Genomic DNA, 26,948 nt, shown 5'->3' with positions numbered 1-26,948 from the left:
GTAGAGAATTGTGCAAGGATATTTAGGGACCACAGACATACCAACATACCATTGAAGCTCAACTACACTAGCATACCACTCACATTTCAGGCTGCTGGGAATACACTCGTTTTTGGACATAAAAGCAAAATAAGATTTCTTCTTAAAAGAAAGATTTCCCATTGCACACCTTTACATCAAGTGCTTCAGTGCTGGCCACGGACACTGCCCCCTGCTGATGTGCAAGTGAAAACATTTCAATACTGAAGTAACCAGTTAAAAGGGAATACTGAACAATTCCTTCAGTCTTGCTAAGATAGCCCATATTTTAACTCTTGCAGGACAACGCGCAAGCAGAAGTGCATCTCTTTAGGCTCAACACATGAAAAAGGCTGAATGAAATGACAAGAACGCTTCACCACATGCAAGTGGCCACAGGAGCGCCTTGTTCCAGCCTACTTTGCGATTGGACTTCAACGTCAATGTTTCTGCATAGATGAAACCTCCCTCCAACCCCGGCATGGAGCCAAGAGGGGCAAGTAGTTCGAGGGCAAGGAAACCAGACCAGGAAATGCAAGATCCACAGCACTTCACAAGGTCACACCAGTCAGGTGGCCAAACATGTAGGCGCACATAACTAAGCAAGAGTGATAACATCGCCGACAATGCTGTGCTCTGATGAAAACCATGGATCCTGCTGGCGACCAGCATAACTATCACTCTACCAGGCCCTCACACAGAGAAACGATGTGCCCTCAATTCTAACCAGTAAATCAAAGCTGAACAGATTCTCATTCCAGTCCGATCAATATCTTTCCCCTCCAAGAGACTAAAATGTGGAATTTCCCCAGAAATGCCTACAAGAGCTCAAAACATTAGTTTTAATTTCGAATTACACTAGTGCATGGACACATTTGTAGTGTTGAAAGCCAGCACTGGTTCCTGCAGAGCGATTACACATGGCAACTCCCATCACATTAGACGGTTGTGCTGGGGCAGCGGACATTGAGACATTGCAATGCCTTGATTTTCTGCTCAAGTCTCCCTTCCTTGGTGCACCATTGCCCAACAAAGCCAGGTACATGAGGAGGCGGTCTAACCATCAAGACCCTCCGGGTGGTGAGAGGAATGTACGGTTCATACCAGCACTCTAGCTTGTGTTGAAAAATCTGGAATATTTTATGTTCTGCCGCAAGCATGGACTTTCCATAAATCACTGGCAGAGTAGCCCCAGAGCCATGACTGGGATATGTTGTAACACGCACCACTGTGATTGGCTGACAGGAATCAGCAAGCCCATAAGACTGAGGAGATACTCAGTCCATAGAAGTGTATAATGCAGGCACTAGTCACTAGACAAGAGCCGGTTATATATGGAGAGATACACCATGCTATGTCGGTCTGCAGTGTATCTAAACTATGACCCCTCAAGGTCAGAGGATGTTTTAGGCCATTTCCTAAATTCATCCAAGTTCTCTCAATCTCATTGTGTAAAACCCTGAGAAATAAGTGCGCAGGGTCCCTTTCCTGGGTTGGGGATACTCTCGTCAATGTCTTGATCATTTCTGCACAGCTGTATGCAAATAAACAAGATTATGCTGATGCCCGTTTACTTTGTTTCTCTGAAAGTTGTAGATATCATGGCCTTAATAGGTCAGATTATCTGCAATGGACAAAGTTGCCATACCCAAAATTCTTTCCAGGTGGAGATCTTGTAAGGATTTTAAAAAAGTTGGCACCCTGTTACTTTGAATTAAAGGAGAACCGGCAGGGTTGGGGTAGTGTTTCTTTAATACAATTTACTATGTCTGCAATACCCTTCGATTGTCACTATGTTACTACCAGCATTAACAAACCATGCAAGAATAATGGAAATAAACTCTTCAGCTCCAATACAAACCTGGCAGGGTCATCCTCTGCAACTTCTTCTGTATCAGCCCAGGCATCCTCAGAAGAGCCTCCTGAAGGAGACAAAAGACAACATGGCCAGGTAGCCTTAGTTCAAACCACAGCTTCTCCAATTCCCATCCACCAATCAAACAGCACACTGGAAATGTACCTCCCAACTTGCGATAGACACCCTTTATCCAAGTCTGTACAGACGAGCAGGATTCCAAAGCATACAAAAACAGAATGCTGCAGAGCATGCATGGCCCAACGAAGGCCTTGTCCAAGACCCATGTAACTGGTTGGCATTCACCATTTTCTTTCTTAATCAACCCTTCGGCTTTGCTTTGCCCACACAAGTAGGGACATACTTTGCCGGTGTGGATGCCCTCATAGATGGCCTTCAGCAGGCGTTGCAATAAATCCTGATCACACGCTGGCTCAGACTGTAATCACTTCAGAACACTGGCTTTCCAAAACTATTCCCTTTCCTGTGCAGGCAGGAACCCATTCACAAATACGTATACTGTTGCACAGTGGCCAGTTGCCAAAAGTAAAAATGGAAAAAGAAAACTAATCTGAATGCAAAATGAAAAAGTTGATTTGACAAGTAATCAAAACCATAAAATGGCAGTAAAGAAAGTGAACAAAAGATACAAGGAAAAAAAATACATTAAAGGCAAAGGGTTATATCTTGGGATACATTTTGGAGAGGATGCAAGAGGGGTAGAGGGATGAAGCAGCTGTGTATAACTATGATCACCGTATTTCCACTGCTTATTTACTTGGAGTTAAAATAAAAAGGAGGGTTGTGCGCATGGGCTTGTATACGTTTTGTGCATAGCACAAACCTAGATAGAGGGCAACAGAGCGCTGCAGGAGTGCAATGCATGTGCAGCCCCAGCGTTCATACCTAAAGGAGTTAGTGAAGCTTGAAACCTGACCGCCCTTTTCGAATCTTACTTTTATTTAGCAAGGTGTCTAAAGTAACAAAACAAACTACCATTGATTTGGAGTGCTATTCAAATTAGGCTCCTCATTTATAGTATGTTACTGACACCATCAGTTTAATTTGAAATATTAAAAATCTAGACAGATTTTCAAATACAATGTGCAGATTCTTTTAAAAACGTGCAAAACACCTGCTTGCAACATTAAAGGAACCTTTCTATATGCAGCAACTATTGCATCCACATGTCTACTGCCCCATACCTTTGTTAATAAATAGCACCCAATGACAAAAACATAGGCAATAAAGGACAGCCTGATGTTTTAATTGAAAATAAATGTGGAAAAAAGAAAAAAAGAATCTACAATATGGACCCAACGTTGCAACTTTGATCGGTTCCACACACTGGCAATCTTCACATGCATGACGGTGTTTGTGTCCGTCTACAGAGCTGCCAGGGCTGCAAGTGAATACACGCACACCCTTCTAACCCTCTGGACTAACTGCAAGCATAGTAGCATAGCCATGGCACTAGGCCTCATTGGGTTTTGCTACACACGTAGTTCTAAGGTTACAATTCACAACATTTGCATTATGAGTGGGACCCTGCCCTCACCACCCCTTCGATTTCCTGACTCACCGGCAAACTTCCTTCTACAGTCTCCTTGTCCCGAATCGCTGCAGGGCCTCCCAACGCCATGCCTGTAAGGCCTCTTCCAAAGTTCACAAAGGTCCACGTGTGAAGAGGTCTTAAGGATGAATTTCCAGAGATTGCCCATTACTTTTAGTAGGACCTGCTAAAGGACGGGGGAAGCCGTATCCAGCCTATAGTGATTTCTCCATGTTGAAGAAGCAGGTTCTGTGAATGTGACGATTCCTGTGCCCAACATATTTCGGGTGGGAGAATAAGCAGTGGTTATTTTTGTTTGTTTTTACTGTTTAAACTTTTATTGTGTAGTAAGCAGGGAGCTAAGGGAGGGCTGTAGAAGAAGTAGTGTGGGTGTAAGGAGTGAGTACATGAAGAAAGAAGGGGGTTGCAGATAGGAGGTGATTGGGGTGCGTGGGGGGAACCATAGTGAAGGCACTACAGGACCGAGTATTTACATGGTGCATTGCCATAGTATAAAGACAAAATTGAAAAATATAAGCAGTGGGTGGCGGAGACACCAGGGGGAATGTTCCGTCAGGTTCCCACTGAGCAAGTTGGCTAAAGGAAGGCTTAGAGCATGGAGCAGGTGGTCTGGGAGCAGGTTCTAGTTAAGGCAGCGGGGTATTGAGTCATTTGCTTTCTTTTTCCTTAACTTTAAGGTCAGGCAGCCGGAATTGTCCACCACAAGATGGTGGATCAGTTGAACAACAATGATTAGTCTTGTGTTCTGGTGAGGTAGTTTGGAATCTCTGCAGAGGTTCTAGACTGCCTTTCATTTAAGTTTACAGAAGGTCACAGCAGCAAGAAGTGCCTGAGAAAATTAAAGTAGATGTTTCCAGAAGTTTAAGAGCCAGAAAAAAGAAACCTATGAACAGAGGCACAAGCAATGAAGATTCAGATAAGTGACAGTTATTAAGGATATGACACACAATGTCTTTCATATGCAACCATGAATGAAATGTCAGTTTATTGTAATACCTAGCTGGGGTTAAATGTTTACACATTTAAGTTAAGTTTTCGAAAACTATTGTAGTTAGAGTTAAATACCGATGCTAATACAAGTTAGCTTTGGTACGCGAACAGTATGTAAAATGTGAAGGCCAGTGTATCAAGGAATAGTGCACACGATAGTTTAGAAGAAAGTGCGAGCGCGTAGCTCCTTCCCCTGCTCGTGCTAGAGGAATGTAACTTGCGTCGGGTCCTTGCGTCGTGTATTTCGGAAGGAAATAGTGGTTAGCCAGCTTGCGTTACCGATCAGCTGCGCAGTATGGATTGATGGAGAAAGTGGCAGACAGCTGGTGTCGGAATTGCATGCAATTCTGAAGCGCAGCGTGAAAGTAGAACACTGAAGACAAGTGTGCAGCGTGTGTAAAGCAACGCGCCTCACTCAATGAAGGGAGTAAGTCATTTGAGTAAGTATGTGAACAGAGGATAGCATAGGGGCAACGCACTGGTCTTGGAAGCAAGACCACGCAGAGCAACAGGTTCGAATCCTGGATCAGCGTTTAAAAATCAGGTACAGTATTAAGCGAGTTATAAAAAACCAATTAACTAAAGTTGCAGAATTTCCTGTTTATTTGTGCTAACAATATTAGTGAGACAATATAGTGGAGTGCAAGCCCCAAAATGTATAGAACCGAACTATAAAAAGGAAAATACAGTATTCAAGAACATGTATTTGAAAATACACAAAGAAGTTAGTAGATGGCAAAAGAGCAGTTTTAATAAACGTATAATATGAAATACCAATCTACATAGTTGTAAGTAAAGACTCGAAGTTACCAGTTTTCAGCACAAGAAATGAAAGTATAGAATTGAGGTAAAGCGGAAGCTTTTATCAGCACGTTGAGTTTGAGGAATTTAAAGTCTTTCAACTAGAATTATCTCCAGGCTGTGGGTGGAGGTAGTCGGGTAATCCCGAGGAGGGAAAAAGTATAAATAAAAAGGTAAATAAAGGGAAAAGCCAGAGTGATAGCCCATGTCTAGTCATAGCTGTATTTATTACAGGTTTTCCGATATCCGAAGTTTGAGTCATTTGGAGGAGACATGATATTTGTTATTTTTTCCACTTCCCCTTTCCCCCGGGTCAGTCAGCTCAGTAGTTAAGTAATAGGCTGCTAGGAGGACTGGACAAAGGGGGGTCTGGGGCACTATCGTCTGCTCCTGCAGGATTCTACTCGGGACAGATAGCTGTGCCCATAGCCAGAGCAGGGGTTTAACAGAGATACTGGAACACATATACACATTTTTGGAAGCTAAATATAAAAGTAAGCTTCAAAAGGAGGAAAGATTCTAGAATTGAGGAAGATAGAGGATGAGTGCAAATCTCAGTGTTACAGAGTACCCCTGAAAGTATTTCAGGTAGCATTGTCCAAGGAGAAGCAGGCACCTCGCCCCCGGTAGGGTGGTGCCCAAACCTTCCCGCGACAGGATATACTACTACAACATATGTGCCTTCAACCGCTACAGCACCACCACCATCTATGCCACAACCCCCATATCACATGAATACTAACACTGCAGTTCCACGGGATAGCAAACCACAGAAGGAGTTAGCAGCAGCGCAAGCGAAAATTGGCACGGCTGGGTGCCCTCAAGGAAGAAGGAAACCAGTTGGGGTGTGGCCTGGGTGAATGGATGGCCAGAGGCATCTTGTTTACATTAGACAGCACTGCAATCAAGGATGTCCATATTGAAAGGGGAACAGTGCGGAACGAGGGGCAGGAGTGTAGGTTATGGGACAGTGAAGTCGGATGAGGTACAAAATCTGGAGCTGCAGCAGGATGAAGGGACAATGGATTAATTGAAGGATGAGGAGAAGGCATTGACAGTTACTCCATGGGCAAATCGCTTATGGGGTCCGCAGTCAAGGTACAAATTTTGGCAGGCGGCAAGTGACGGTACGAAGGTAAAATGGGGAATGGACACCCTGTCCCCACCCCCTCTGGTCCCTGTGATGTCTTTCTGTACCCCCACACCCCACTGGGCCCCATTGATGTCTGAGCCCCCCAATCCCTCTGGTCCCCCTGTGATGTCATTGTGCCCCCCTGTCACTCCCATGTCCTTTCTCCCCTCCCCCATGCTTTTCAGCTCACTTCTTTCCCACTCCACCACCCCCACCCCCACCCCCACCCCATCACCTATTCACTACGGGAGCGGTCTTGACTCACTATGGTTTTACCATCTCCGACCTGTTGCCTACGCTTCGATTTGACTTTATGGACACATTGAGTTTGGTGCTTCACCTTCTGGACTCTTATGCTGGTCCTCCTTGGATCTCGTAATCCAGTTGGCCCAGATTAATGTTGTGCCCATCTTCTTGAATCCTTGCCTACATTTTTTGTTCCTGGCAACATTGTTTTATTCACATCTGCAACTGTATTTCACTCTCCCCTCTGCTTCTCAGCTCTTTCACTCCCTCCTCCTCGCTCTCCTCACCCTTCTACCTCTCCTCTCTCCTCCCTCCCCTACTTTCTTCTTTGCACTTACTCCATCAGACTTGTCCTTGGACCTAGTACAATAGCAACAATTGTTAGTCTCCCCCCCACACTTGACCCCTCCCCCCCACCCATCAAGCACCATCTGAAATGTCGTCAGGCCTAGTACGGTAGTCGCCTGTGTTTCCCCATTTCCTTCCTATCTATGTTTTAGCACTTGTACCCTGCCTTGCAATATTTCAGATAGTGCAATAGTTAATTTCACATTCTTATTGTTCATGGCCTGTAAGAATATCACTGTATTTCCCCTTGTTCCCTCCCTTGCCTTGAAGCGCTTTGAAACACATTTTGTATAGGCACTGTATAAATAAACTATCATATTCTTGCATAAAGGCTCCGGGAGTGTACTGTATGTACCCTGGGCGCAAATAAACTAATCTGATAGAAGTGCTCCCAGCCCTCACTGCAGGGGGCTGAGAACTAGAAATATGCTTTAGAAAAACAAACCGCTGATATCCACTTTGCCCTGGATCGCAACCAGAGTACACAGAGTTGTACCAAGGAAGTCTGCAGCATGGAAGAGGGGTTTCAAAGATGAAGGGGGGCAGAGGTCAATTAGAAGGGATAGAGCCATGAGGTGGAGCAGGACCAGCTCAGTTTGGGGATGTGGGAGTCGTTTTGCAAGGGAGTGTAGAAGCAGGATGGAGCAGGGTATAATCAATTCACTCCCACAGGACTAATAGAGCAGGACTTCCTCACACCCTCGATACCATATGAAATACACCAAGCACACTGCTACCACCATGACCCCCTCGGGTACAGTTGCCTACCCCACCCGTCTCCCCAACACAAGTTGCACCGTCAAGTCAATCATACGGCGCTGCAATGCCCGGAAGCAGGGACGTTCCAAATGGTATAGTGACATTATCAGGGAGCGACCGTTCTGGAAGGCAACCCTTTCATGTTCCCAGGTACCAATACATACCCTGACTAGGACAGCCCACAGAAAGCTCTTGCATGCTCAATCATGTCCGTGACTACCCACCCTGGCGAGGAATCCCTCTTGGTCACCGAGATCGGAAATAAACAATTCTTTAGGGTTGATACGGGTGCCACAAAATCATGCATTAGTGAAGGAAACCTCCAGTCATCAGGTGAAACTCGACATGCAAGGCTTCTCTGGGGCTGTAGCAATGGTTCCATTTACTGAAGGTGTAGCTAAGAAAATAGGAGGGAAAGTGGTGCATGCACCTCCATTGTATTCAGCAAATGTCACTAGAACATTTGTTAGGGCGTGACCAACGCAAATTAAACATGACCATCTCTTTCACAGGACGGGGAATAATATGTGCTGCCCCGGGAACATGCGCTATGAGATCATCGTTGATCATACATGCCAGAGGAGGGGGAGGTGGTGGTTTGCGGCATTCCTATTGATTCAGATATGTTTGTATATGGGATTACAGCGGTACTTGATGCAGTGCCCCAGATTGCATCTGCCAACCTGGTTTCCCAATCTGATTTTATCTTCAGAACTGTTGCGAGCCCAGAGCTTGTGACAGGGACAATATTCTCACTGGACTTGCAAGGGTTGGTGGGGTCAGAGAAAAGGCTTGTTGTAGTTGTGACCGATTCAGACCGGTGTGAGTGACGCACTGTATTGTGCATTGAACCAGCAGTACCCCTAAAAGTAGTGACAGACGCAGAATTGTTTGAGGACCAGAGTGGTGAGAGAGTGTTGGCCATCTGCATAAAGTACAGTGTTCTTTGGTGGCTCTTGTGACAGCACCCTCCTTAACTGACACAGATCTAGAACAGGTTCCCAACAACCAGTGCCCACGATTTTGGCCTCTTAGGGGGGGGGGGGGACACCACTTTGAATAACACTAGAGCAAGGTGCAGTTGTGCCAGGTCAACCAATATCCACTGTGCAAAGAGGGGAAGGGATAAGCGATGCCATCTCTGCACTAATCAAGGGATTATTGTGCCCTTTAACTCACCATGCAACGCAGCTATATACCCAATACAAAAGGCAAAGGGGTCAAGATGAAGAAGGATCCAGGATCTCTGCCCCTTGAATCACAATGTACAGCTGGTTTCCCGTCATTCCCAAGACCATTTTGTGTAGTATCTCAAAACAAGCAACCCATTCCACTGTAGTGGACATGAAAAATTGCTTCTTTGCCATACCCCTGCACCCACACTCAATACCTCAATTCGTTACGCATGGCAGAAAGCGGTACGAACATACAAGATTGCCTTACGGGTACTGTGAATCCTCTATTATCTTCAACAGAGTATTACATGCAGATTCTGGGAACACAGGTGCCTAGCACTATCATTCAATATGTGGCCGATTTGCTAGTATGCAGTGATAATGAGCAACAGTGTCAGAAGGCCTAGTCACGCACTTGCTAGCCTATAAAGAGTACAAAGTAGACAGAGCCAAGTTACAATACTGCCTCCAAGAAGTTCTCTATTTGGGCCAATTGATAACTGTCCAAGCAAAGAATATATCAGAAGGCGCCGTGTCCGTGCGCAGTGCCCCACAGCAAGAAACGGAGGGGAAAATGCAAAATTCTTTGGCATGTAATTATTGCAGGGCATGGATTCTAGATTGTGCTGCATACACTGACCCTGATACAGGGCCTCAAATTTGATGCTGAATCCCTCTAGAAATGCTACTGTATATCAAGCCGAGCAGCCCATCGCAGGCACCAACCAATAGACCAATCAAACTCACGGTTGCCACTGCAGTGGTCACTGCCACAACCACTTTCCCAAATGTATTGCTGCGTAACAATGCTGTTAGCTTAAAGATGTGCCCGCCTGCTAACTCAAATGCTTCTGCCACGACCACCATCCCAAAAGATACTTGGGCATAATACTGACCGCATAATGGTATGCTCCCCGGCCAAAGTCCCTCACTACTTCTCCTGCAACAAGCCGCAGCCTGCAAACTATTGCTCACTCCATGACCTCTACACCCTCATGCCACACATTAATCCCAACCTGAAAACCCCTACTAGACTAGCACATACCCACACCATCCAATCTAATCCAAACTACTCCAAACTCCAACGCTCCAGAAAGAGCCATATCTAAACTGTGCCGGAATCAATGCATGCCAACTACCTGTGCATGCCCTTTATTTCTCAGAGCTCATCTCTTCACACAACCTCGACACCCTAGGCATCTGAGAAACCTGGCTTCATGAGTCTTTGGGCCCAACCCTTTCTCTAGCCCTCCCAATGGTCTATATAATATACCGGAAAGACCAGCCCAAAGGTAGAGGTAAGGGTGTGGCCTTGATAGCCAAAGATCCCCTCCCCTTCAGAAAAGTCAACACATTACTAAATGAAAACTAAGACATACTGTCCCTAAAGCTGTCCCCAGTCCCTACATGTACCATTGTACCATCACTCTCCATAATCCATCACACATCAGGCCCATCACAGGAATACACAGAGGAACTCATCCAAATCTTGGAAGACAACCTTAAGGTCCCCTTCAAGATAATCCTGCTTGGTGACCTAATCTGGCCTCAATGATCCCGAGGACCCAAATGCTATCTCCCTGGCCAAAGCCCTAGAAAACCTGAACTTGAAGCACTGAATCAGCAGTCCTAACAATACAAAGGCTGCACTCGGGACTGGACTGCAGACCCTGAATGCATGGTCACTATTCACTCCACACTCCCTGCCCTTGGTCGGATCACCACATTATTCACTTCTCTGTTGCCCATCAGAAGAAACCTAAGATCTCCAACTTGGCCCTGTCCCCTGCGCTTATTCGAAAGCTCACAGAAGCTCAAAGAGCATATCCTACCACTACCATACACCCCAAATCTCAAACCACCATTCTCCAAGGACCAAACACTCTAGCCCACCTATATACCACATCTCTAGCCGCGATACTGGACAGTAATGCACCTCGACACCACAAAGCCAAACCAGTTAGGCACTCAAACCAGTGGTTCATCCCAGACCTGCTAGAACTCGGGAACTAAAAACACCTTGCTGAATCAACATTGCACGAAAATCCATCCGACTCTACGACGGCAAACTAACAAAATCTCCAAATATCAAACTTGCCATCATTACAGCAAAATCGTCCTCCTTTAACCCCAGAATAACCAATGCTAAATGAGACACTAGAGAACAATTTACCATCTTCCGGGAACTGGCGACTCCACCCTCCCACCCCCTTAATCCCCAAGAATGAAGCCTGGTGTACAGACATTCAGCCAGCACTGATGAACAGCGTAGATATGCTAAACCAAAGAATCCAAACCCACCAAGCCACCACTCAGCCCCAGCCCCACACCCCCAACAGACACCAGGCTGGACCTCCAGTCTGATTGGATTCCACAGTTTCAGTTCAAAGAGATCACAAGTCCAAGCCATCATTAAAAGTCTCAAACCAAGATGGTGCAAAAGAGCTGTATACCCAGCCACTATCGTCAAGGAATGTGCAGAAACCTTGACCCCACTCAGGAGGTATTCTTCCTTTCCTCACTTTCCCTCCAGAAGCTCACTGCCTCCAGAGTTCTGGTCCTCTCTAGGATGGACTACTGCAACAGCCTCCATCTGCCTGCCTCTACTCTACGACCTCTACAACTTATCCAGAACAGGACTGCAAGACTTGTCCTTTGCCTCAAGCCCAGGGATCGTATCTCTCCAGCTCTGAAATCTCTGCACTGGCTCCCGGTGGTGGCAAGGATCAGGTTCAAGACACTTTGCAGCATCCACAAAGCTTTCTGGGGCCTGGGACTCTTTTCCTAAACATCCCCCTTCAAACTCTCTGCTCATCCACTTCCAACTCTGAGGGTCAGATGCTTTTCCAAGCAGAGAGTTTGGGGACGAATTCTCAATTCAGCTGGGACCTCCCTGCCTCTCAAACTTGAGCAGAAGCCCCCCCCCGCCCCCCTCTTACCCCATCCGGTTCCGGAAGCAACTCAGGCCTTCCTTTTCGCTTCGGCTTTCTCTCTTCCTCTCCCCTGCCGATGTCCTGACTGCTCCACACACTGGTCACCTGGCTACTCTGAACTCTAGCCCAGGCTCCTGCAGGTCATCGCCCTTGCACTGCCTCCGGGCTCCCCCAGCACATATGGTCTATCAGCAACCCTATAGTCCCTTCTCTCTGCACTTTTGAGCCACCAGCTGGCTGCATCTATTGCATTACCTGCACTTCCACACCACCCCTTGGCACTTCTGCCCTCCCACTTCCCTGTACTTGCGCAATCTGAATGACACAAGGCCGAGTAAGATCGGTTTTGTCCTCGCTCTGGAAACACTTGTGTACACGTGCTTTAGCCTTCATAAATGCCTCCAAAGAGACATGGAGTTCCCATTGCTAAATAATTACTCCTCCTCCTCTAACCTGGTTGACCACAAAACCCTCTGCCACCATATTTCAGGCCAGCGGCCAACTTCTCTGCCGAAGCCACTGCTTGGACACCTCCTTTCTACAAGGTAGGAACCATGACAGTGTTTGCGGATAATACCAGTGTCACTCCCATCCACTGCGGAGTCCCACAGGCTTGTCCCCAACACTACATAATATTTTCACCAGACCCCTCTGATATCCTTGTCTCCATCGGCATAGCCTACATCAACTATGCCGATGACACGCAAATCTTGCTTCCGCTCACTGGTAACTATGCAGACGATTCCAGCACTCTCAATGCCACCATACAGGCCTGGATGGCAGCAAACCATCTGTCAAAATCAGGACTAGACCGAAAACCTTCCAATAGGGTCCACAGCTGTGCTTGCAAACCTCAACAAGCAATACCCTCCCCCCCACTTCATCATTGATGATATTGCAATCCCAGTCTCAGCCTCCGTCAAGAACCTAGGGATTTACCTGGACACCTCACACTTTATGGGCCGTCAATTCAACGCCATAGCAGCTTACGCAACTAAACTACTCAGTGCTAAACCCTTTCTTACCAAAGAAAGTTGCCTCACAATTACACGAGCAGTCATTGGCTCAAGGGTGGACTATTGCAAAGTCCTCTTAATTGTAACCAGCTCAAAAAACATCCTGAAACTAAAAGTCATTCAAAATAATGCGCTCCGAGCAGTACTAAGCAACCCCAAGAGAGATCATCTCCGAGGCCAGATCAGTGCACGGACTGCCCCCCACCCCCCCAAAAAAGAAAAAAGCTTCAAAACTATGTCCATCACTCATAAATGCCTTTCCAACAGTGCGCCAACCTATCCAGCTCAGAAAAGAGCCAGAACCCACACCTCCAGACCAACCAGAACACCATATGCCCACTGCATCACCCTACCCAAATAGACAAACAAGATAACATGGACAGAGGACATGCTCACAATGAACTGAAAGGTCAAGAGGTCATCTCCACTGCCCCAGTGTTAGCAAACCCCCCCCCCCCCCTCCACCAACCACATTCAAGAGTTTCACTTGTTTTCCCATTCTAATGGTCAAATGACAAAGGCGGTACTGATGCACAACAGCACTATGGGCCACAAGCCATTGGCCCATTACAGTTGAGTGCTAGATTCAGTAATTCAGGTCCAGTTACCTTGCGAACAGGCACTTGCTGCTGCTGCATTTGCAATTGAGAAGAGACGAACAAGCTACTTACCAAACTGGTAACGTTCTTTTGATGGGATGTTCCTCCGACGTATTCCACATCTATGACATGTAATGTCCACAGCTGTGCACTTCGGAAACTTTTCAGCAGAGGGTTGCTTGAGTCGAGCCGATGTCCCTAGAGGGCCTTAGCCGAGGGTCAACGTCACTGGATCTTATATATAGGACGCACGGCACCCATTGCCTCAGTTTAGTTTTTTCCCCCAGAACATGTGGCACCAGTCTCCTGCCATAATAACTGCCTACAGCCTTGCGGAAACGTAAGCTGCAATCACAGAGGAAATTCTCCAGAGGGGCAGGCTGGGAGGGCGAGGTGGAATATGTCGGAGGAACATCCCATCGAAAGAACGTTACCAATTTGGCAAGTAACTTGTTCTTCAAAGGGATTGTGTCATCTGACGTATTCCACATCTACGACAGTCTCCCAAATAAGTACCAGACTATGGAGGAGGGAAATAATTTAGAGTGTGAATTTAGATTACCCAATCAAATGGCCAAATAGAGGACCGCCTTACCAAAGACCAAATCCTGCCCCAAGGATGGAATCCAAGGCATAGTGCTTAACAAAAGTATGGACAGAAGCCCATGTGGCTGCTTTAAATATTCAGATAAGAACACCCCTTTGTAGAGCAGTGGAGTGTGCCCGTAAGCCTACTGGAGGGTCCTTCCCCGCCAAACGGTAGCACTCCGTGATAGTTGGGATAATCCATCTAAACAAGGTCTGTTTGGAAACAGCCTGACCTAAGCAGTGTCCAGCATAACCAACAAAGAGCTGATCGTCCACTCTGACCCCGGGACAACCATGAAAGATAAAAGCTCTCCTAGGGTCCAATCTATGGAACCTCTCCTCTTCCTTACCAGGATGCGGAGGAGGGTAAAATGCCGGAAGAATCACCTGGCTCAAATGAAATTCAGACACAACCTTAGGAAGAAAGGACGGTCGCACCCGCAGGACAATCCTGTCCTTATGGAAACCAGTAAAGAGTGGCTTGGCATAAAGTGCCTGCAATTCAATCACTCTACGTCCGGCAGTAACCGCAACTAAAACAGTTTTAAAAGACAAGTATCAGTGGACAAGAGTGTAATGGCTCAAACGGAGCTCCCATCAGAAACTTTAAAACCAAATCCAAATCCCAACCCGGCACCTGGAAAGGAGACAGTGGAAACACATTAGACAGTCCTTTCAGAAACTGAAATCAAAAAGAATCTTAAAGTAAGAACACTCTTCAGACGAGCGCTTAAATATGGACAGCACCACCAGGTAACCCTTAATAGTACCCACTTGAAGGCCCTTGTGGGCTAAAGAAAGCAGAAAAGACAACACCATAGGAATGGAACATTGGAAAGAATCAATTCTGACCCCTGCACCAGTCGCAGAACTTCCGCCCACGGTACAGGGATTTTCTTGTGGGCTGCCTGGCCGAAAGAAACACCTCCATCACGTCATCCGGGAGGTGCTAATCCTTGCATCTCAACCTTTCAGAAACCAAGCATGAAGGTTGAGAGACCCGACCTCTGGATGGAGAACCTGACCACACCCCCTCCCGTGAGAGCAGATAGTCTTGGTAGGGCAGACGGCGTGTAGGGCAGATGGACATGTCGAGAAGGTCCGGGTACCACGCTCTCCTAGCCAAATCCGGAGCAATGAGGATCATTCGGGAACCGAACCTCTGTAACTCCTGAAACACCTGAGGAATGACGGGGACTGGAGGAAACTCTTACAGCAGGGAAGGCCTAATCCACCACAGACGTGTCTCCTAAGGCTCCTCTTCAAGGAAATTACCTTGAGCAGAATCTCTCGCACTTCCGGTTGACAGTGGTGGTGAAGAGAACTATTGGGGGGTTCCCCAAAGGGTGAAGATCTCCAAAAGGACTTACTGAGCCGACTTCCACTCGTGAGAGACCGTGCTCTGCCTGCTCAGAGCATCTGCCGCCGCGTTTTCCTCTCCGGCCAGATGAACCGACGAGATTTCCTGTTGGATGGCCCAGAACCAGAGCTGCAGCGCCTCCCTGCACAACGGGAGTGACCCTGCCCCCACTTTTTTGTTGAGGTAATGCATGGCCACTGTGTTGTCCGTCATAATCAGGACAGTCTTCCCCCGCACAGACGGCAGAAAAGCGATCAGGGCCAGCCTGATGGCTCTCAGCTCTAACAGATTGATGTGGAGTCTGGACTCCGGAGACTAACGGCCGCTGGCTGTCTGGCATGAGCGCCCCCATCCTGTGAGGGATGCATCCGTCACGATCGTCAACTCCGGCCATGGTTGCCAAAACGGTGCCCCCATCAGATTTCCTTCGTTGGCCCACCATAGAAGATCCTGGGCAACCGAGATCGGAATCTGAATAGGATCCGACATCCTGCCAGAGAACTGCGACCACTGCATCTTGAGCGCCCACTGCAGGGATCTCATCCTCAGTCTGGCCTCTGGCAACAGAAAAATGCAGAATGCCTTGAGGTTGAGCAACCTTACAAATTCGTAAGCAAGGAGAGACTGGGCACGTTGAAAGTTGTCCACCATCTGTAGAATGTGATGAGCCCTCACCTGGGGAGGGTAACTGCCCCAGGGACGTGTCGAGCACTGCTCCGATATATTGGAGCCGCTGGGAAGGTGTCAAATGCGACTTCTTTAAATTTAGGGAGAAGCCCAGCTTGTGAAGGGAATGGCAGGTGATAGATGATCCAGGGCTTGCTCGGGAGAACGCGCCCTGATCAGCCAATCGTCCAGGTAAGGGTAGATGTGAATCCTCCCCTCTCCTGAGGTACGCTGCCACAACCACCATCAACTTGGTGAAAACCCTCGGGGCTGAGGTCAATCCGATTGGCAGGACCCGAAACTGAAAGTGCGAGTCGCCAGCCATGAACCTAAGGTACTCCCTGTGCTTGGGATGAATTGGCACATGAAAGTAAGAATCCTTGAGGCCCAGAGACACCAACCAATCCTGAAGTTGAAGGGCCTTGAGGACTTGAGAAAGTGACCATCTTGAACTTGTCCTTCCTTAGAAGCTTGTTCAACCAACACAATCCCCAGTCTTTCTTTGGGATCAAAAAATAGGGGAATACTACCCCTTGTTCCTTTCCCGTTCTGGCGCCTTTCTCCAGCAGGAATAGGATTTCCTGCGCAAGGAGCGGATCCAGACGCTTCAAAGAGAGCTTCCCTGGTAGATTGTCGTGAGGGCGCTGAAGGAAGGGAAGGCAGTAGCCATGGGCTAGGATATCCAGAACCCACACATCGGAAGTAATGGCACGCCATTCTCCAAGATGCTGCGCAAGTCTGCCCCTAACCGGCAAGCCATGGGACATTGCCTCATGACTGAGCTGGAGCGGCTGCGGCAGTGCCTGAGGGCAAAGAGGCAACTGCCCGAGGGGCTTTGGCACCCCGAGTGCCCCGTCCACCACGGGTACCCTTACGTTGGCCCCTTTAACTGGCAGCTCCTCTCGATCTACCAAAAGAGGAGTAAAAACAGGAACCTCCCCTCCATTGCTGTCCCCTAGGACGAAAAGGCAGAGGTTGACGTATTGCAGTGCTCAAAGACTTTGCTGCACCTTTGGAGGTCTACAACCTCTCCAGGCTCTCGTCAGCCTTGCTGCCAAATAAATTAACACCATCAAAGGGCATGTTTAGAAGACAGGCTTGCACATCAGGAGCAAACCCCGACTTCCACAACCATGCAAACCTGCGTAGGACGGTGCTCGGAGCCATGGACCGGCTGACACAGTCCTCCATGTCCAAACCCGACTGACCACACATCACATCCTTGCTATCACGCACGAGGCTAGGAGGTCATCTCTTTCCTCCCCCTCGGGAATATGTTCAGACTCTAAGGAAGCACAGTTCCACAGAGTATGGGTAAATCTTGCCAAGGCACATGTGGAGTTGACAACTTCCAGTGCCATGCTTCCTGAAGAAAAGACCTTCTGAGCCCATCTGTTGAAGTGCTGGTCATCCCCATCCAGAGGGATGGTAGGGTACGCCTGCTGCCTCGAGGTGGCCGTAGCTGCCTGAACCACCAAACTCTCAGGAGTGTGGTGCTTAGACAAATAGCTGGGGTCGCTAACAGATGGGCGGTACTTTTTCGACAAATTCTTATTGCCCGCCGGAAGCGATTCCGGGGTCTGCCAAGCCGATGACACCGTTTTTTGCAACGTAAGATGAAAATGGCAATACCGGGTCAGAGGGGGGACCATGGTCCAAGATGTCAGTAAGGTCATCCTGAATAAAATCCTCAGGAGGACTGGACCACCCCCAGCAACCCTAGATATAAGTCGCCTTTAGGAAGAGTGTGCATGAGCCCCCTGCTAAGGCCTACCAAACTCAACTTCCGGAGAAGTATCCAGGCCCCTGGCATCAGAGGGTAAAAAATGTCAGGCAAATGTTCAGAAAACCCAGCCAAAGTGACAGAAGAGGGTCTAGGGTCCCAATACAGGCCTCCCAGACGTAGAGGCAAAACCAATTCCTCAGGAAACTCCTCAGCCGCCCAAAAAGCGCTGAAGGCCTCGACGCCAAGGTCATCGAGACAGCTGAGGGCTTCGACACCGGAATCCGCGTCATAGGTGTTGACGCTGAGACCTTAGATGTTGACGCCGCTATAGGGTGTATGCCGATAGGACGCTAAAGCACCGTAAGAGTCTGACTAGCCTGGCGTCGAACGATACCTCCACAGGCTGCAACGGTCTCGCTGGGGACGAGGACCGAGACCTGGACGCACGTCTCTTGCGACTGCTCTTGTCCGCACAGGACCTCGAGGGCTCCCGGTGTGAGTCGCGGCGCGAGCCATAGCCCGAAGGCGTGCGAGCCGCAGATCGAGAGCATTCTCTGCCGGCTTCGTGAGAAAGCGACAGGACCCGTGCCTTGCGACTGGAAAATCGCCATCATTTGCTCTTTAAAAGCCGCCCACTCCTGCGGAGTCTAGGACTTCGTGGGACAGGCAACCTTACGCAGAGCGCCATCCTCCGAAGAGGACGGGGAAGATGACCGGTACTTCCGAGAGTGCCGTAAGGACGAGGAATGGCGGGAACCACTCTGGGAACGAGAACCTCAAGCCTCCTCTCGACACGGAGAGTCACCCCTCGAATAGTCGGTGGAAACCCTAGACTTCGATCCGGACTTACGGGACTTCGAGGGCTTACCTTCCCCTTCCTTACACGCAGGCCTTGGCTGTTAGAGACTGGCATTTAGAACAGTCGGTGTCGTGCGCATCACCCAGACACCATAAACAAATACAGTGCAGGTCGGTCAACGACATCTTGGACTGGCAATCCCGGCAAGTCTTGAACCCGGACCTTGGAGTCGGAGGGGTCGAAGAAACAGACATCATAAAGATCGATGAATCCACGAGGCGAACCGAGTTTCACAAAGCAATACCCGTTCGCAGTCGGAAAAAACATAACGGGGGCCGTGCGTCCTATATATATATATATATATAACATCTGGGGACGTCGACCCTCAAGGGACATCGGCTCGACGCAAAACACCCGCTGCTGAAAAGTTTCCGAAGTGCATATCTGTGGACATTACATGTCATAGATATGGAATACGTCGGAGGACACAATATCTTCGAACCACAATTACCATGGGGTGTTCCGCAACACTGTATGTGAAGCATGCAGTATTTGCCATCATTGAACGATCTACATCAACTCGGACTACGCAGAGGGCATCCGTGTATGAAGTTATCCCATCCAGTCCAAACATCCACGTAGTGTGGTGCAAGACACTAAATCCTGCTACTTTCCTGACAGTACTGTACACTGAGGAAAATCTTTCGATATGACTAACATTTGAAAGGGGGATTGGGGAGGACATACCAAAGCAAGAGTCCGCTTGAGGTGGGAGAAGTGCTTTTCGTCGACGTGTCAGCAACTATTGACCAGGGGACAGGCCCGAAACATACTGGTGCAGCAGTAGTCCGCCTGGTGGACGGAGAGTAGGAGGTGGTAGTGCAAAAAAAAGACTACCTATGCATTATTCTGCACATGCAGCAGAACTTATCGCTCCGAATCGCTCCTAGCATCCCAGGGATGTCGAGTGATCATTTATTCCGAGTCTGCCAATGTCACCACAATGGTGCACTACGGCCTAGCAAAGGTGGAGAGGGTTTAGAAGGGTTGATTATCCAAGAGTGCTGCATGTTGCACTGGGGACCAAACTGAATTAAGGACTTTCCCAGCCCTTGTGATGGCGGTGGTGGTTAAATGCACAGCCCATGCCAATGAAAAACAAAGATTCATTTGCAGACATGGCAGCCAATTAAGCAGCATATCTCCTAGTACCCATCATCTCCAAATATCCTGTAAGACCATGGGACAAGAGCAGTTGTCTGCACCCTACAGGTCACTTCCTATAGCACCAATCATTGAAATAGAAGGTCGAGACCCACAAGAAGAGAAAGATGTGGCAGAAAAGAGGGTGCATAGAGCTCACTACTGATTTATTGTGGCAGCAAGAAAGTACAGGTAAGGTTGTCATGCCACGTGAATTATTCCTGGTAGCCTTCGAGCAGCTATGCCACCCATCTCATTTGTCAAAGCAGCACATTGCTGCAAATATGGAGGTTTGGTCCCAATCTTAAGGAGAGGCTTACTAAATTGGTGATAAACGGCATTACGTGTCAGACCTACAATACAGGTCACCCCCCCTGATAACAATATGCAGTAAATTTCCTCACCCTACTGGACCATTTAGAGTGCCACACAGATCACACTGACAGGGGAAAGTGATGCATGGGGTAGAGGTACATAATTTGTCATCCAGACACTAAATGTGCAGCCAATTTTTTGTGAGGTAGGCGTTTCCTCATTGGGTGCCTGATGTTTTGCAGGCCGAGAATGCAAAAATGGTCCTACAAGCAGCATCTGTTTTTAAATTTTTTAAATCATTTCTGCCTTCCCTTTTCATCACGCTAGCCAACGCACTACCAAGGTAATGTGTAGGTCAAATTTGACTGTGTGCAGTGCTAGCATGCTACTTACGCCAAAGTCATACCAAAGACAAGGCCATCTGGGCTACGGACGGCTGCTCGCCAGTCTCTGCATGTGCGGGCGCCACTAGACAGCATATTTCCTCGAGACTGATTGTGCAGGGAGCCCACCTACAGCTAAGACCGCTACAGTAAGTACCCACCTGCACCGTTCACTTCTTATATACACACTCTCACGCCCATGCAGCCTTTGTCCACAAGCTTTCAAGCCAAGCACCAGATATCTAATGCCCAACTGAAACATGGCTTACCGAGGTTTCAACCTTTACATTGAAATCAGCATTCAGATAATTATAGTACTGTACATCTAAATAGAATAGCTCGTCATCCAGGTAGAGGGGTTGCGATATTGCTAAGTCACTCCTGGCTCTCAGGCTAATCCCCATCTCCCATGCTATCAAAATAGAAGCCCTTCTGGTGTTGACGGGCCGAATAAGTCTGTTGCATCTTCTTATAGTATATCGCCTCCTGGCTAGTAAGCACACTTTTCCGACACGTACACCGAATGTGTGACTTCCTAATATCTTGATTGTGGGTGACTAATGGTAAGCTTAACCCTCCTCGCCCTCTTGCCAGCGGGCAGCCTAGTTCCACAATTCAATGGCGGACATAGGGCTGAATCAGTTGGTTTTAGAGCCCCCTCATAGGCATGGGGATCACCCCTGCATTGTGATACCGTCTGAACACTCATTTCATATCATGAATGTTTCACGCCCTTCCATGCTACGTCCATCCCTCGCCGTAATTGGCACCGGGTGGACCGTAGGGCATTGGCCACTTTGTTGGCCAAAAAATGCAATTTGATTCCTACACCCAGTTGGTCTACACTTACTCCTGGAAGTGGCAGATATTGTGGCTCCACTTAACCTTATTCACACACAGAAAAGTCCTTCTGCGCCATGGTTCTCCGTAGAGCTGAAAACAGCTTGCTTAGAGTTAAGGCAGGCAGAGCGGAAATGGTGGAGAAACTACGATATGCATGAAAAGGTCTGATTCTATAGGCTGACCTACAATGATCATAGAGCAATCAAACTCGCCAAACAGACTTTTTTCACAGGCAGAGTTGCGACGGTGCTCAGCAGAAGGAGCCATTTTCAGTTGCCAAATAAATAATTTACTTCTACTGTTGCCATTATACACAAGATAGCTCCCTCACAGATTGTGCGATTCCCTAGCAAAATTATGTATCACTAGGACGGCATTTGTGACCTCATCCAGAACAATTGCTCAGGGAGAGTATGCATCGAAACATGTGAATTTAATATCAGAACTTTACATTCTTTGTCCCCGATTTCTACTACTGAGGATGTGCTAAAAGGGATTTATATTTATTTATTTTAATTCTTATAAAGCGCCAACATGCCCGTAGGCCTCAGGGCGCACATAGAAACTTAACAGGACAGACAAACATATAGAGAGGCCTGTATAGAGCAGAGAAGGAGCAAGGTCAAGGAGTTATTCCATGTTGAACAAATGGGTTTTTACGGCACGTTTGAATACGGAGTAGTTCTGAATCTGCCGCATCTGGGCTGGAAGTTTGTTCCAGAGCAGGGGTCCCTGTGCATAAAGAGTAGTGCCACCAAATTTAGCTGTCCTAATTTTGGGCTGTTTGAGAATGATGGCCAAGGATGACCGAAGGTTCCTAATGTTTGGCTTAATGCTTATACAGTCTGACAGGTAGGTGGGACTGCTGAGACTAAGGCATTTATGAGTCGTGGTTAATATCTTATGGGTTATACGGTGTTTAATGGGGAGCCAATTAAGTTTTTTCCTGAAGGTGGAAATGTGTGTGCGACGGGACTGAATGAAGATATTGCGCACAGCATTATTCTGAGCCATTTGTAATGATTGGATGTTGAGAGCTGTGGTGCCCGCTAGGAGGCTGTTACAGTAATCCAATCTAGAATTAGTGCGGTGGAAATAAGAGCGCAGTTCTCTTGTGATATGAATGGGCGAATATACCCTATTCTCTTATTTATGAGACCACAGCTTGATTTGATGCTGGAGACGTGATATTTCATTGAGAGATCTTCGTCAAGAACAACTCCCAATGTCTTAACCTTCTTCTGAACGAGAATGGTGTTATCAGCAATATGGAAGCTAGCATAGTCGGGATCTAGTTTCGCCCTAGTGTTTTTAGATGCCACAATGAGAATCAGTTTTTTTTATCATTGAGGGCAAGATAATTGCAGGCCATCCAGTCTTGTATAGCTTTGTATATTTTGTTGATGGTTGCAGAATCGCTGCTATAAAAAGGCCACTCAGCTGTATAACCACTGGAGTATCATCGGCGTAGTTCGTATATTGCACGCCTAGTTTAAGAGGTCAAGAAGAGGACGAATGTATAGATTGAAAAGCAAGGGCGATAGACAGGAGCCCTGCGGAACTCCGCATATCTGAGAAATTGGAGCAGATTGGCTATCGCCCACGCAAACCCTTACCATTCTGGGACCCAGAAGGAGGCAATCCATCTGGATGCATTTGCGGAGCACCTGGCGACTTCTCCGAGCGTTGACAGCAGTAAGCTGTGATCAACTAGGTCGAAGGCTGCGGAGAGGTCAAGTAACATGAGCAAGGCAGCTTGGATTATCATCAGCTATGCTAGCTAAGGTAGATTTGAGATCTAGCATAGCTGTCTCAGTCCCATGACGTGCCCTATAGCCCGACTGACGGGTGCCCAGGATGAACACGTCACTCCTTACCTGGTAACGTTCTTTCGATGGGATGTTCCCGCCGACGTATTCCTTATCTATGATATCTGTATCTCCAGCTTGCTGGCCTCGGAATTTTTTTTTCCCCAGTAGAGGGCGCTGTGCGTCGACGTCCGTCGAGTAGGTGTTCCTCGACAGCCACCGTATCGACGCAGACGTCATCATGCCTATAAATGGCCACGCGCAGCGTCCGTTGCTCAGTTCCGTTTTGTAGAGTAAGGTAGTTATTGCATGAATGGTTACTACCCTTGAAGGAGCGTAAGCTGCAACCACAAGGGAAATGTTACTGCGGGGATGGATGGGAGGGGCGACAAGGAATACGTCGGAGGAACATCCCATCGAAAGAACGTTACCAGGTAAGGAGTAACTTGTTCTTCGAAGGGATGGTGTCCTCCGACGTATTCCTTATCTATGATAGACTTCCATAGCATTGGTATGTGATTGGAGGCGGGAGTAAGAGATGCCATATTACTCTTTAAGAATGAACAGAGTGTCACACAGCTTTGCCAAATCTAGTCTCTTGTCTAGAGGAGGAATCCAGGCTATATAATTTGGTAAAGGCATGTGCGGACGACCATGTGGCAGCCGCACATATGTCTCCAATTGGTACCCCTCTTTGAAGAGCTGAGGAGGCTGCGATACCCCTGGTCGAATGAGCCCTTAGATTTTGAGGGGGCTCTTTCCCTGCCACTTTGTAGCATTCCAGAATGGCTAAAATAATCCATGTGGAGATGGTTTGTTTGGTTATTGGTAATCCCAACTTATGTCCTGCGTAACCTACAAAGAGTTGGTCTGCTTGTCTAATTTTAGCAAGTCTACTGATATAAAAACTCAAGGCTCGCTTAGGGTCCAGCCTGTGTAGTCTCTCTTCCTCTTTCCCCGGATGGGGAGGAGGATAGAATGAAGGTAAAGTAATCTTCTGAGTAATGTGAAATTCAGAAACTACCTTTGGGAGGAAGTTAGGCTTCACCTGTAGAACGACTTTGTCCTTGTGAAAAATTGTATGAGGAGGTTTACAAGATAGGGCTTGTATCTCGCTAACCCTTCTAGCAGATGTTAATGCTACCAATAAAACAGTTTTGAGGGTGAGAAACTTCAATGAACAAGAGTGGAGTGGTTCAAAAGGAGCACCCTTTAGGAAGTTTAAAACTAGATTTAAGTCCCATAAGGGAACTTTGAATGGTCTTGGAGGGTAAACATTAGTTAGACCTTTCAGGTATTGTATTACCAATGGAATTTTGAAATACGATGGCTCCTCTGCAGTGCGCTTAAAGATCGATAGCGCTGCGAGATAGCCCTTAATAGTGCCAACTTGAAGGCCTGAACTTTCCAAATAAAGTAAGAAGGATAACACCGCAGGTGTACCACATGAAAAGGGTTCGATATTCTGTTCTCTGCACCAGCTGCAAAATTTATTCCAACGGCAGCGGTATAGAGTTTTAGTTGCTGGCCTTCTGGCCGAAAGCAACACCTCCATGACGTCATCTGGAAGGTCCCAATCCTTGTACCTCAACCTTTCAGATACCAAGCGTGAAGGTTGAGGGTCTTGATGGCTGGATGGAGAACCTGACCTCCCTTCTGCGAGAGAAGATCCTCTCTGTACGGTAGACGAATTGGAGAATGGATGGACATGTCCAGAAGGTCCGGGTACCACGTTCTCCTGGCCCAATGCGGGGCAATTAGGATCATGGTCTTCCGAAACCTTCTCAACCTCCTGATCATTTGAGGAATGACAGGGACCGGAGGAAACGCGTGCAGAAGTGGGAACTCCCAGTCCACTACGAACGCATCTCCTAGAGCTCCTCTCGGGGGAAATTCCATTGAGCAAAATCTGTCGCACTTCCTGTTGATACTGGTGGCAAACAGATCCACTTGAGGGGTTCCCCAAAGGGCGAAGATCTCTTGAAGGACTTCCTGAGCTATCTCCCACTCGTGGGAGACTGTGTTCTGCCTGCTCAGAGCGTCCGCTGTCAAGTTCTTCTCTCCGGCTAGGTGAATTGCCGATAGATTCCTTCCTGAGTTGCCCAAAACCAGAGCTGCATCGCCTCTCTGCACAGTGGCAGTGACCCTACGCCTCCTCTTTTGTTGAGGTAGTGCATGGCCACTGTATTGTCCGTCATTATCAGGACGTTTCTCCCCCGTACAGACGGCAGAAAAGCCTTCAGTGCCAGTCTGATGGCTCTCAGCTCCAACAGGTTGATGTGTAGTCTGGACTCCGATGGAGACCAACGACCGCTGATGGTCAAGTCGTTGGCATGGGCTCCCCACCCCGTGAGTGAGGCATCTGTGACTACTGTTATCTCCGGCCATGGTTGCCAAAACAGTTCTCCTTTCAAGATGTTCTCTGGAGAGGCCCACCATTGAAGGTCGTGGGCTACCTTGTCCGGAATCCGGAGATCTGTCATCCTCCCTGAGAATTGTGACCACTGAGTCCTCAGTGCCCACTGAAGTGATCTCATTCTCAGGCGAGCCTCTGGCACAAGGGATATGCAGGATGCCATGAGGCCTAGCAACCTCAAAAAGTCGTAGGCTGGGAGACGTTGGGCATTTTGAAACCTGGTGACCATCTGCAGAATATCTTGAGCCCTCACCTCTGGTGGCGAGGCTTTTCCCAGGTACGTGTCCAGGACTGCTCCAATGAACTGGAGTCTCTGTGATGGTATCATCTGTGAGTTCTTTAAATTGAGGGAGAAGCCCAGCTTGTGAAGGAAGTGGCAGACATAATCTAGTTGGATCCGAGCTTGTTCCGAAGAAACTGCTCTGATCAACCAATCGTCCAAGAAGGGGTAGACGTGAATCCCTTACCTCCTTAGACTTGGAGCCACAACCGACATTAGCTTGGTGTAGACCCTCGGGGCAGAGGTCAGCCCAAATGGCAGAACTCAAAATTGATGAGAGTTGCCAATTTGCGAACCTCAGGTACTTCCTGTGCTTGGGATGGATTGGCACATGGAAATAAGCATCCTGAAGGTCCAGAGATACCAACCAGTCCTGAAGCTGGAGGGCCTGAAGGATCTGAGAGAGAGTTACCATCTTGAACTTGTCCTTGCTGAGGAACTTCTTCAATTCTCGTAAATCCAGGATGGGTCTCAGTCCTTCGTCTTTCTTTGGTATGAGAAAGTAGGGGGAGTACCAGCCCTTCTTCCTGTCCGCTACAGGTACCGGTTCTATGGCACCTTTCTCTAGCAGGTCTACAATTTCCTGCAAGAGGAGCGGATCCGGCACTTTCAGAGAGCTGTTCCCCGGTGGATGGCTCTGAGGGATGCGTAGAAAAGGCAGGCAGTAATCTTGGGCAACTGTCTCCAATGCCCAAGCATCTGACGTAATAGCCTGCCATTCCGTCAGATGGCGAGTTAACCTGCCCCCTACAGGTGTCTTGTGACGGGAGACCTCAGAGTGGTTTGGGAGCGGCTGATGCAGTTGCCGAAGGTAAAGCGGCTCCTGCTGATGCGGCTTTCTTTCCTTTACCCCGTCCACCACGGGTAAATTTTCCTTGGCCTCTTTGAGCTGGCCGTCCTCTGCCTCTTCCATATGAGGAATAATAGCGAAAGGACCTTCCTCTCCAAGAGGATCCCGAGGGACGAAAATTAGTTTGGCGGATTGCAGCTCCTAGTGACTTGGCTGCTGCTTTAGATGTTTGCAGTTTTTCCAAACTGTCATCCGCCTTTTTACCAAACAGGGAAGAGCCGTCGAAGGGCATATTTAAAAGTCTGGCCTGTACGTCAGAAGCAAAG

General features: G+C 48.0%; 1 protein-coding gene across 2 annotated transcripts in view; it reads right to left on the bottom strand.

Annotated features, from left to right (window-relative positions):
* MTMR14 (myotubularin related protein 14) overlaps positions 1-26,948 on the bottom strand; it is an 840,209-nt gene that overhangs the window by 671,065 nt on the left and 142,196 nt on the right. For both annotated transcript variants that reach the window (XM_069643242.1, XM_069643241.1), the window contains exon 5: positions 1,880-1,940. In XM_069643242.1, coding sequence (XP_069499343.1) covers positions 1,880-1,940 — 61 coding nt within the window. The remainder of the gene's footprint in view (positions 1-1,879; positions 1,941-26,948) is intronic.

This window comes from Ambystoma mexicanum, chromosome 2p, assembly GCF_040938575.1.
Source record: "Ambystoma mexicanum isolate Mex_15411 chromosome 2p, UKY_AmexF1_1, whole genome shotgun sequence".
In the NCBI taxonomy this organism is placed as follows: Eukaryota; Metazoa; Chordata; class Amphibia; order Caudata; family Ambystomatidae; genus Ambystoma; species Ambystoma mexicanum.
This window is presented reverse-complemented; position numbering and strand designations above follow the sequence as displayed.